The 12,259-nt window shown below is 34.9% G+C and overlaps 1 protein-coding gene across 4 annotated transcripts in view; it reads right to left on the bottom strand.

The window, feature by feature from the left end:
• LOC112145203 (membrane-associated guanylate kinase, WW and PDZ domain-containing protein 3) overlaps positions 1-12,259 on the bottom strand; it is a 146,040-nt gene that overhangs the window by 41,092 nt on the left and 92,689 nt on the right. For all 4 annotated transcript variants that reach the window (XM_024270312.2, XM_024270313.2, XM_024270311.2 and 1 more), the window contains exons 2-3: positions 8,111-8,227; positions 344-463 (exon numbers count right to left, since the gene is read on the bottom strand). In XM_024270312.2, the coding sequence (XP_024126080.1) occupies positions 344-463; positions 8,111-8,227 (237 nt within the window). The remainder of the gene's footprint in view (positions 1-343; positions 464-8,110; positions 8,228-12,259) is intronic.

A 12,259-nucleotide genomic window follows, 5' to 3' on the forward strand; every position in this document is an offset into this window, starting at 1 on the left:
AGATCAGTGTAAACTCATTTAAATCTTTTATTTTTTATTAGCGGACTAATAATTTAGTGAGCAGGCATCTTGCCCTTTCCAATATGGCGTCCAAATTTGCATACCTACCTCATAGCACAGCATCTCCTAAGTAACTCAGCTTTGACAATGGTTTATAAGCCAAGAATCATTGACACAACTTTTGATGCAACTCCTGCTAAATCCTTAGTATTTACAAGTCGTTCACTGATCAACAATGCTTTGTCCAACTGACTGGTGTTATTGCATCAATGGGCAGCCTGTGTGGGAAATCTTCTATTGTATTCATAGGTTCTCAAGCCAGCAGCTTTTCTGAAGAACCTACCATCATAGGTCCCACTTTCCAGTAGAAGTTCACTCTCTTCCAAAATCCTAAAGTCGCCAATGCTGATGAAGTTGTAGTCCACGCCGGGCACCTCCCCTTCTCGAGGAAGCCGTGTGGTGCCTACAAAAGCAATAAGAAGCAGAATGTGCATCATTTGCAGTTGAGAAAGGAAAATGTGGATAAAAATGTTATAACTTCAAAAAATGTTGCTGTAAAGTGAAGAAAACTGTCTTGATTAACATTTCAGATTAAATTAAATAAACCAGTGAAAATGCAAATATGTTTAAAGTTAAAGCACAAAATTCTTTTCACATTTCAGTTCTGCAACATATTCTTACAGTGTTTTAATGCAGCAGTAAGCCATTTGTGCTAAACTGACTCATTGTAAACCAAGGTCACTGCATTTTAATGCAAATCGGTTTCTTTTTTCAAATTCACTTTTATTTAGATCTTTAAAGTTCTTTTTTGTTCTCATTTCCCAGGAAAAATGAGTTGCCTACTGTACAATACTTTGAAACAAAAACCATCAAAGACCTTGGTTCCACCTTGTAAAAGACAGATGGCTGATGAAAGCCTGCAGAGGACCAAGAAATGTAATTTATTAAATCCTCTTTGAGTAACTGCATCTCCTGTTAACAAGCTATAACTGGGAACCTCTTGATATATGTGGCAACAGCTGAAATGAGAAAACAGCAGAGTAAATTATAGATGTGAATTATGATGGAAGAAACAAGCTGTTCAACCTTTTGGTATGATTTAGATTTACTTCCACAGAGGGCATCCTGGATCCAAAGAGGACTTTCAGAGTCTGCATTGTACAAATATCCACCAAATAACCTCCAGCTACACAAATATGAGCAATCAGGTTCAATTTAATGTCCCATTGATGGAGCCCAGTTTTATTTAGTAGGATCCAACTAAAATAAACAACTCAGTAGCTGCATTACATGGATACAAGTAATTGGAATAAACGTCTGATCAGAATAAAAACCTGCCATGTAAACGAGCCATTCGGAATACTACCCAATCAGACTTATTCGGATCCAAATGTCCTTCTGATAGATACATATTTACATGCAGCCAAGATGCACATTGCTGCACGGATTTACAAAAGTATGAGCGAACAGTCAATTAAAAATATTAATAATAATGAAAGCAAGCTCATAAGATCATCTCACTCTATGCAGATTATTTGTTTGTTTACAAAGGAACTCACTATTTCCTCTTCTACAACTATTTCTAGCATTTTAGACAGTTCTGTGCATGTCAAAATGATTTATTCCAATCAAACGTGTGGTGCATGTAAGCGTTTGTTACAATCGGATAATGTTTTTCGGGCCTATGTGCACAGGTTTATTCTAATTTAAACTTTGATCCAGCTACTGACGATAAGAATATATGCCACTGTGGACTGAGTAAAGCACAAATAAACAATGCACCTACGCTGAATAACAGGGCAAATCTTACCATTTGAAGAGATGCACCAATAGTAAATAAATTAATAATAATGCATGTAGTATTATTCTAGAAAACATTGATGTACTTTGTGATAAAATAATCTTCTTAACCACACATTGCTGTCCTGTCGTGTTTCCTTTGTAGTACGTAGTACATTTGTCCTCAGGGCATCATGTATGTATTTTACAAAAAACATCTCTAAAATTGTACCATGGTTACATATTCTTTTCTCCTTCATTTCTAGGTCACATGACTAGCAGGTTTTACTCCTGTAAGACCACAAAACATGAAAACATTGTCTCAGTTTTTGGTGGGACTGTAGCCACTCTGACTGGCCTGTGTAGACATTTAAATGCTCTTGTGTTTTGGTCAAATACAGAAAAAATAAAAATGGAACTGTATTCAACCATATGAACCATTGCTCATGACAAAAACACAACTGTCAGTATTCTGCCCGGAGCCATTTCATTATGATAAAAACTTTTGAGTAAAAATTCAAAGTAGCCATTGTTTGAATCGTCTTCACTATCTCCGTTTTACGTTTATCTTTCTTTTTCTTAGTAAACTTCACACTAAAAACATTAGTTTTTCCATTTAATTATTATTTTTTGTTTGAAACATACATCTGAAATGTCCTGCCAAATAGTGAGCTCTAAGAGTGAAGTAAAGGTAAAGCAGGTACATGGTGCCCAAACATGATCTCTAACAAATGATCCACTTTAAATTAATGGGACCTTTCATATGAATTAGTTTGGCCTGCTTTACATAAATGGTAAAATCCTGGTGCACCTACTGAGTTTTAGTGGTTGTAACTTGTTCTATCCTGGAAACCACATTTACTCAACTCAACATTCCTATTTTTATAAATTCATTTTTTCATTTACTTTCCTAAGATTCACTGGAAAGAACAAAAAGTTTAGTCAGACATGTTAAACTTAAAACTTACTCCAAAATGAATAAAAAAATAAGAAACTATTTTTAATAATTCTCTACAACAATGGAACTTCAGTGCTAGTTTTTGATCTGTTTTGGTTTGTTCTCATTTGGTTAGTTTGTCATTGGCTTTTCATTATTACAGCCGGACAAAATGTGACACACACAATTGATGCTATGCTGAACAACAACAAAAAAATCTCACCCAAGACCGTCATCATCAGTAAAGATGAAATGACTTATGAGGAAAATACAAGGACTGTTATGAACAAAAACACACTGATTTGCTCCTTTGGACATGAAACGTTCAAATTTTGGTAAATCATTTGTAATGGTGGACATTGTTTTTTTATATGCTGGGCCACCGCTGGTCAGAAAAATAACGCAAGAACCTAATAGTCAAAGCTATAAGTGCCATACTGTTTTTTTCTTTGTTTTATCATTTAAAAGTATCATTTTTAATTCTAAAGACGCTATTTTCCTTTTCATGCACAGTTTAATGGTAGATCAAAAATCTTCAGATGACATTTAGACCAAATACACAAGAAGAAATATGTATATTTATTATTACAACCAAATTACATTTTCAATTTCTGGGCACCCAAGGACGCCTTACAGATAAAAACAATATAGATTATAGAAGAACAATTATAGAAAATGTGTCAGCTAGTCATATGAAAATATCAAAAACCTTTTGCAATAAATCAATTGATCTCATTCTTTAAAAATATCATAGTTAGGAGCACCTGCAATGTTCTGCTGCCCTGATGTGCAGAGGTTAGTAACTGCCGCTGTAGAAAACACCAATTAAAGAAACCTTTTGCCAAATTACTGAATGCTTTCACTCACCCGTGGCAGATTATTGCACAAGGAGGAACTGAGTATCAGACCCAATTTAATCAGAAACACATTGTGGCGACAGGAATGTATAGGAATTGTATAGTAATGGCACAACTAATGGGTTAAATGACAGTTTGTGTTGCATTGAATGAAGCTTAAATACACTCTGCAGGGTAATCTCATTAAAAAGAGGCTGCTGCATCTGTGAAGTTGCTTTTTGACATTTGCAAAGTCTCTTCCAATTAGGAGTGAAAAGACTGTGGGTTCTAGAGGCTCAATGGTCCAATAACAAACTTTATGCTCCAATTTTTTTTTTGTTTTTTGTTTTTCTTTGCTTACATTTTGTTCCTAATTGGGCGGTGAGAGCTCCCATAAACCCACGGAGAGAACTAAGGCAATAAAAACACAAAAAGGTTGGGAATTTCTTTTTGCCGACAGCTTTATGTTGGAAACACTTTGTTTTACCAAAAGGACTTGATATTGCTTAAATTGTGACAATACCAGCTTATACTCCCCCCTCATTACCAAGCTGTCTGCCCGTTGGCGCTGGCTTTGGTTGCTCGAAAATGTCCCATGTAGCCCAATTACTTGAGAGAGTCATGTACCTGCCAGAATCCCCCCACAGGACATCCTCATGGATGACAAACTTATGTTTACCATAACTCCTCCATGGTGGCTTAGTCACTGGCTGCATAATCAGCGGCCAAAAGAACCAAAGGAAGACATTTTTTGTCTCCCAAAATAATTCCCTTATTTCAGTGTGGAAAACTTCTGATTTACCTGCAGAAGAACCAGAGCTGTTTTTTTTTTTCTTTAATAAAGATGGCTCAACCAGATCAGTTTAAAGCATAGTAGAAAAAATATATATTTTCAATCTTAATTTGAAAAATCATGTTTATTGACTTATTTTAGTCTGTTTATTGTTACCAATTAAGGGTCCATCCGCTATTAGCTAGCATTTTTTTTTTATTTAAATTCATTATATTTTCGTTTATTCTAAATAAATTGCAAAAGTGAGCGTTGATCTGTTGACTTTTTGTTATTATTATTCTCTTTCAGTAAATATCTTGTCAATAAATTCCAAATCAAATGGAATTTATTACAAACAAATAAATAAAAAAAAAGTAAACTGTCCTGATCTGGAGGCTTTTGCTCCAACCTGAGAATTTGTATTTGTCTCTAATTATCTTTAATTGTGTGTCCTCCTCCGACAGCAACCATTTAAAAGCCCAGTAATTGGCTGGGTGAGTAATGAGCTCTGTTTAATTAGATTTTTGAGAACACAGATGGTTTTTTTTGTTGGTGTGTTACCTAATAGATTCAGTTTCTTTTTTTTCTTTTTTTTAACAGTTGGAGAAATAGAATTACACATTGAAAATGCAGAAATGTTGACAAGCAAATAAAAACTAAATAAAAAAAAACACTTGCCAAACAGGACAAACAATTATTAAACACAAGAAAAGAAAACAACTTGTAAAAATGTTTTAACTTTAAAAATGTAAATTTTCAAAAATAAATATGAAAAAAAAACAGTCAGGAATATTATTCCAGAACAAATCAACCTAGACTTTAGATAACGTTCAGTATTTTGTTCTCTATAACAAAATATTCTGTCAGAATTATACAAGTTAGAAATAAAGTAAATGTTAAAATAAAAAATCTTCAAATGTCTTTACCTGTATGCTATTTTATATAAAAATTAAACTTATAAATATCCCCAAATATTTTTCTCTATATAAAATATACCCTGTCACAATTATACAAGATAATATCGAGCTGTTAGTAATAATAATAATATATATATATATTTATGGATATATTTACTCTGGCCTCGACTTTGACAAATGTGGTTTAAGTAGTTTGCAACTTTTTTTTTTAGCTTTTATTTGTCATTAACTTGATAACTGTAGGGCATAGAACATTATAGATCAGTTTAGAAAGCAGCCACAGAACATAGACATAATAAAAGAGGGTTGCTATTCAATAATCCAGAATGTAAATAATGATCCCTCTGCATTTCTTACTTATTAAGACAGTAACTCCAGTAGGAGAGCAGAGAATGTGATTACAGCATCTAACACACTTACTACTAATAAAGAATAGATATTAAGAGCCAATAGTTCCAAGGACTAAAACATAAATTTAGTGACACTCGAGGCCAGAAGTTATAGAAAAAAACATTTTTTTCAGCACCGGAATAGTTTGAAATATGATTCAGTGCTCAGAATCAACACATGTGGGTAGAAATAGTATTCTCACTCTCTTGTTTCACTCATGTTTGCACAAGTGAGCACAAGACGATGGAACCAAATTCCTTGTATATATATATATATATATATAGATATATACACTGTGCTTTACCAATAATACTCATCGGTGTGGGATGGGTTATGTGGCCAATTTTTGTAATTAATCACAAGGTCAGACTTTAAAAGATGCACAAAATCTCCAAACATCTAGGGAACCAAGACATGCTCACTTAGCATTGTCAACATAAAAATTGACAACAGGTTTGCAGTAAATAATGCAAGTGCAAACATATCAAGAATAACTAAAGCGGAAGAAAGCCATTCCAATATACAAACACTATTTAGCAGAACAAAATGTAATCCTAGCTATCATTTGTGGTGAAAGTTTGATTGTTTGGGTTAGTTTTGTCACTCTTAAAGCCCCAAACCAATTATATTTGTATCTGTTTTAATTGATAGCTTTTTCAAGCTGCAGATTTTTACCTAACATCATGATTTGAATAAAGAAATATTTAGAAAAACAGTTTTAATCTTGAATTATTTCATGCAATGGCCTCCATTATGAAAAATACACAATACACAACACAATTTCCATTTGACAGGATCTTTTAACAATGCTTGCATTGAACAAGTGTGGGAACATTTGTCCATGTTGTGATGGGAAAGTTCTGATTTGAACCCAAAAAAAATGCTGTAGAGAATCATAATGACATGGTTATATGTCTGTAAACCTCAGTGGAATGAGGTTTGACAAAAAATTAATACCAATTTATTAAAACTGCAAGGAACAATTTGTTTTCAACTCTTTTACTTTAAACTGTAGAAAAAAAATGAGAATCTATGTTTATGCAGTTTGACTTGGTTGAATTGTTGTTGTTTTTTTGAAAAAGTTCTAAAAATCCAAATGTAATCAAGGTGTGCTTACGTATCCACAGTGGTATGAAAACAACTGGGAAAAATTAGAAAATGGAGAATTGCAAAAAGAAAAAAAAATACCCCTAAAACATTTCCCATTCTTGTGTTTTCTCCAAAAGATGGTCATTCTTCTGAGCACGTCAGTTTTCAGCGAGCTACATAAAATATTTAAACCTGAATTTTTATGTGAAAGTCATCAGTTCCTGGTTAACTGCATCAGTCAGGTCTCCTGCTGATGCGGGCTTTACGCTCATCAGTGCAGTAGACTGTTCTAAATTCAGGAAGATGTTCCAGTTGGTTAAAAACCAAAAACAGTGAAATCACTTTGTCCTTTGATAACCTTCTTTTTTTAGCTATATGCAAAAAAAGAAAAAAAAACAGCATATGAATTAGAGCATCCAGGCACAGATGCATTTTGCTTGAAAAATCCATTTGAGAGTAAAAATTGTTTTTCTAAATTTAGTGGACTGTGGCAAACGGCCTGTATTGCTGCAGCCCACAGAAACCTTAATCCGGATATTATTTCGCACCTTTGCTGCTATGACAACCTTGTCTCTAACGCTGGTAATTTCCATGATTTAATTTAAAAGATTAGAAAACCGGAGCTTTGGAAAAAGGGTTTTTTAATGGTTTAAAAAAAAAAAAAAAAGATGACAATATTTTTTATTCCTTTTTTCCTCCCATTTCTTGGAAAGTAACATTTAACCATTTTAAGATCTTTGTGAAATGACCCTTTTTCCACCAGTGACAGCATTAAACACTTCCCTTTTTATCACTAATCCTTCGTTCACTCCATCAGAAATCATTTTACATTTCTAATATTTAACAAATACTAAAGAATGAACAAACATTTCTAACAAACTACATCTACCTGCACAGCTTTCGTGCATTGCAGAGGATGTCAGCATGCAGCAGCAGCCTTATTTACTACTGCATTACTGATTTCAGTGAAGAATAATCGGTGGTGACGGCCCTGCTGAGTGGAGTGTCAGTCGGGCAAGGTTATTTATGGACGGGCTATGACTTTGATCACTGTGATGAAGTGGTACCCAAGTAAATAAGTTACATGGACGTCCTTGGCTCTGTTGCTATGGTGACGCTTTAGCGTTTGCTTTGTAGTGACAGAAAGCTCTGAATGAAAATGCAAGAGTGAAGTTAGCATTTGTGTGTGTCAGTAATGTGTGCACACACAGGCTGGTGAAACGGAAAGAGAATACAGCTTTGTTGCACTTCCAGCTGTGTGATGCGTTCAGAGCATCCTAATTATTTCTATAGGCTCTGTCAGCTAAAAGGTGCGTATACACTGAAAGTGGGTTATGCTGTGCCTCTCAAGCTGCACTTGCAGGTGTTCTGAACGGCATGATGTACTTACAGGGGATGGTGCGTAGGTACAGGTTGTCACGTATAATCTGCTGAAGTTTGTGGTCCAGCGAGCCCTTCTGAAACTGCAGACTGAGGTAGTAGCGCAGGTTTGTATTCAACACTTTGCCTGGAATGAGAGAGGCAAAACGAAAGGTCAGTAAAACTTGGAGGCACTTTGTCAGTTGAATTGAATTTACCCTTGTGGAACACAGTTCATGGAGGCACAGAGAACTTGGAAAAATCACACGGTTCTTAGTTTAACCTTTTGTCCTCAAATAATTGCAAGCACTTATTAAAGCTTCAGATTTAGCTCTCACATGGTGACACTTCTTTATTCATGAGCAGCTTTAATATTGCATGATGTTATTACGTATTTTTACATTTTTTTTTAGGAAAAGTTAAAAATCCAAGGTGAAAAGGGTGGTTATTTGAAGTTCTAGATTAAAATGATTTACATAGCAACCACTTATCCACCAAGATGGCACTTTGTTCTTTGAGATCCACTTTATATTTCCAGCCTGATGACTAAAGTGTATCGGCGCTGAAAGGTTTAACTGATAATGGCACTTTTATCTCTACAATCAGACACCAAAAAGTTTCACGTGTCCAAAATAAACTCCACTTAAAATAGACTCTGAAAGAGAGTGCAAAGTGCAGTTTTACTGATCCTTTTGAACTCCACTTGATACTTACTGGTTTCTCTGTGAATGCTGCCCCTGTTTCATTCCATAAAACCAATCTAAAATGCTGTCTTTTAAAGTTTCAGCAGCAGTTGCAAAAACTTTCCTCTAAAAGATGTGCAATGCTACGACTTTAAAAGTTAAGCACCAGAGATTTTCAGAGCAAATTTGAAAGAAAGAGAAAAGATTTCTTCTCAACTCATAGAAACTTTGTGAAAAACATAACAAAGTGAGTTCATCCTAAGTTTGAGGCAAAGGGAGATGCAGAATCGTCTCACAAACAGAAAATATAAAACATTTGTCTGTGAAAGAACATGATGAGGCGTTTGGAAAAGTAAGCTTCATGCCTGCCTGCTTTCAGCTTCCAAATCAAATGATGTAAGAGTGAAAGATTCATTTGAAGCAGTTTGACTACAGAATCAATTGTTCCCCATTTTTTCATCTTCACCTCACTCTTGGGCACACTGACTAAGCTCTACTTGTAAAAACTCTTCTTGAACTAGAAGGACTAAAATTATTTCTTGTTGCTGCCAGAATAAAATTAAATGAGGGGATGCATGTAGTCGATTATGGAGGGGTAAAAGAGTAATGATGATCCTGGGGAATTATTCCATGAGTTTTTTCTCCATTTTTGTTCAAAATAATCTTTTCCTGTTCTACTTGAGGCACACTAACACAGGATGTTAGTTATTGTGACTGCAAGGGATCCTATTATTTTCTGTTCGAGGCTTATTCTTGCTCCAAGTATGGGAAGCACATCAAAATTCCCTTCATGTCCACAGGCCTTGCTGTCATCTGAAGCTCCTCTAGCATCCCAGTGGGTCTGGCTTCTCAGAGAAAAGGTTTGCTGTCTTCTATTCCAGCTATTCCAGCTCAATCTAGATTTTTTTTCTAACACTTGTTAAAGATTATTCCGTCTGACCACTTTTATTTTTTTTAAAAAGAATAGGGAAAAGGCAATTTTCTAATGACCTGAGGTTAGCTTCAAATCACTTAGCATTGAGACAAGCCTTGGGACAAGCATGAAAGCTAGCTAGCAATAGTACCCCTCTGTGAATTCTTCCTCTACGGCTTCTCCCTACCTCTCTAATTGTAGGGGTGTTTAAGGTGGTAGGGTTGTGCGAATTAGCTCTTTTAAGGGCTAACCCTCGGTGCTGAGGGCTGCAGAGCCCTCCGTCGCTAGGGGGCACCGTGCTGCGCTATGCCGAGGAGAAGACGTGCATTTCTTCAGATGGGTGTGCTCTGAAGAACATTTACGTTTAAATGTAAACGTAAAGGTAAAGACTTTTTATTTTAGCATGACCTTTTGAAAGTCATAAAACCGATGATTGTCATGTTTCTGAGCACTAGCAGTTTCGCACTAAAGTAGATGACCGGCGACTATTGATGACGTCATCGAAAGGGAGTGAGATTTGAATTTGAAGACACTATTTTTCCATAACTCGTTTGGAGGGCTAAATGTAGGGGTAGGAAGAAGAATTTGGATTCCACCAAAGAGTTGCAGCTATGGTTGGACATCTCAGGTTTTAATGTAAAAATTGGGAATGTGAATTGTTGTAAAGCGTTCTCTTGGACTTTCCCTACCCTAATCAATGTTCTGCAGTAAATATCCAGCTAACACACTACACCAGAGCCTTAGCTTCAGTGTTTACATTCTTTTGACATACAATAACTCTTCAGTCGTGAACGCAATTACTGTAACGGTGGAGAAAAGCAGCCTTGAGGTGCAATGCAACACAGTACAACTGTGTTTGCAATCTGTGTAAATCAACTGATTCTCTCGGGGAGAAAAGAGGCTTTGCATTTTGATGCAACACTTTGTGTGAAATTGGTGACAAACAAATATGAAAAACCGCTGCTATTCCACATTTAAATCAGTGGATGATTGTGTGAATGATCCAGGAGTTGCTGTATGTCAAAGATCGTGTGTTCTTAAGGTGTGACCGGCGGTGACAGATCTGGTGTTAAAGGGTTAACCCATTTTTACAAAGAAACCTGCAAAAAAAGGGGGGTACGTCCTCCACATCTATTGCTTAAAACTCAACTTAACCATCTGATGCCAACTTGTTTAGTATTTTAATTAGGGGTGTTAAATTACCACAATTAATTAATTACAGACATTTTACTGGATTTTTTTTTTCTTTTTCTTTTTGGGTTAATTGCATTTCCGTGTCAGACGGTTGCCTCACTCATTAATTTCTGTTAATGCACACCTTGAAGAGCATTATTCCATTTATGGTAATTTACAAAAAAAAAATAATAATAAATAAATCAATCAATTATTAGAATTTCAGTGCTATCATATTTTAAAGTTAAATCGTTTTTTACAAAAGTGGACTTTAAAGTGTGGTGCGTGGTGTTGTCATGGCAACAGCTCCAACTACACTCTGCTCTCACCATTTCCTCTCTGAGGGAAGTGATCGTTATGATAAGTGAAAGAAAGCATCATTTCAGAGGAAAAGTTCACCTCTTAGCGCTTGTTTTTGTCCAGATGACGAAGCAAACGTTTTTTTCAAAGCCTAAAAAGTTAGACTCCTGCGGTCACACGTCCTTGTATTTCATTTCCTTATTATAATGGTCTCTTCTGCTGCATCCCAGTCTTCAAACTGATGAAGTTCATCAAACAGGTCAAACGAAACTATAAAATCACTCTTCTTTTCTATTGTCTTGCTGTTGCAATAAACTGTAGAACAACATATGCATTACAGTATTAATAGGAAATTTGTTGCCAATTTTTGGATTGCTCAGAGAAGTTTTTCTATTGTTCTTTTGATGATGTAAATTTGAGCAGTCTGGACCTGATGAAAAATCCCCCTTGGTGATGTAAAAGCAAAGATTTGAAGTCTGATATAATAGAAATAATAATAAAAAAAAAACTTCATAAAAGTACTTATTTAGTTGTGTTTTGATCTACTGTACCATGATTTCAAAAAAATAAATGAAAACACCAAAAAAAATGAGGCTTTAAACATCAATTATCAGGTTAAAAATAAATTTGATTAAATTGATTAATTAGATTAATTAACTACAGGTCACGATTAATTAATCGCACAAGCTTTAATGAAATCTGAGCTTTATTAGCTGGAAACAACAAAGCAATTAAATAATGAATCATTCTGCACTCAAGAGGATTTCATTCAGAAGTAAGTGGTTGTCACTACAATACATACAAACTGTGTAAAAATTTACCTAAACTCACAGTAATAACATATTTACAACAACAGTTGAATGAAAATTCAACAAAACTTCATCTCACAGTACAAAGAGTAATTACTGAGCAGTTAAATTATTAACAATTCCATGTATTCTGTTTGTCTTGTCTAGATTAATATTGGAAAATACCAAATCAAACAAAATGATTGTATTACACAAAAGATTATCTGTAAGAATCGTGGAATTTCAAATTTACTTTCATTATGCTGTGAATCCCCAAGAGGCTTCACACCTGATTACTCCTCAGAACATCTTTTTTTTTTTTT

The sequence above is a fragment of the Oryzias melastigma genome, linkage group LG5 (assembly GCF_002922805.2).
Source record: "Oryzias melastigma strain HK-1 linkage group LG5, ASM292280v2, whole genome shotgun sequence".
NCBI lineage: Eukaryota > Metazoa > Chordata > Actinopteri > Beloniformes > Adrianichthyidae > Oryzias > Oryzias melastigma.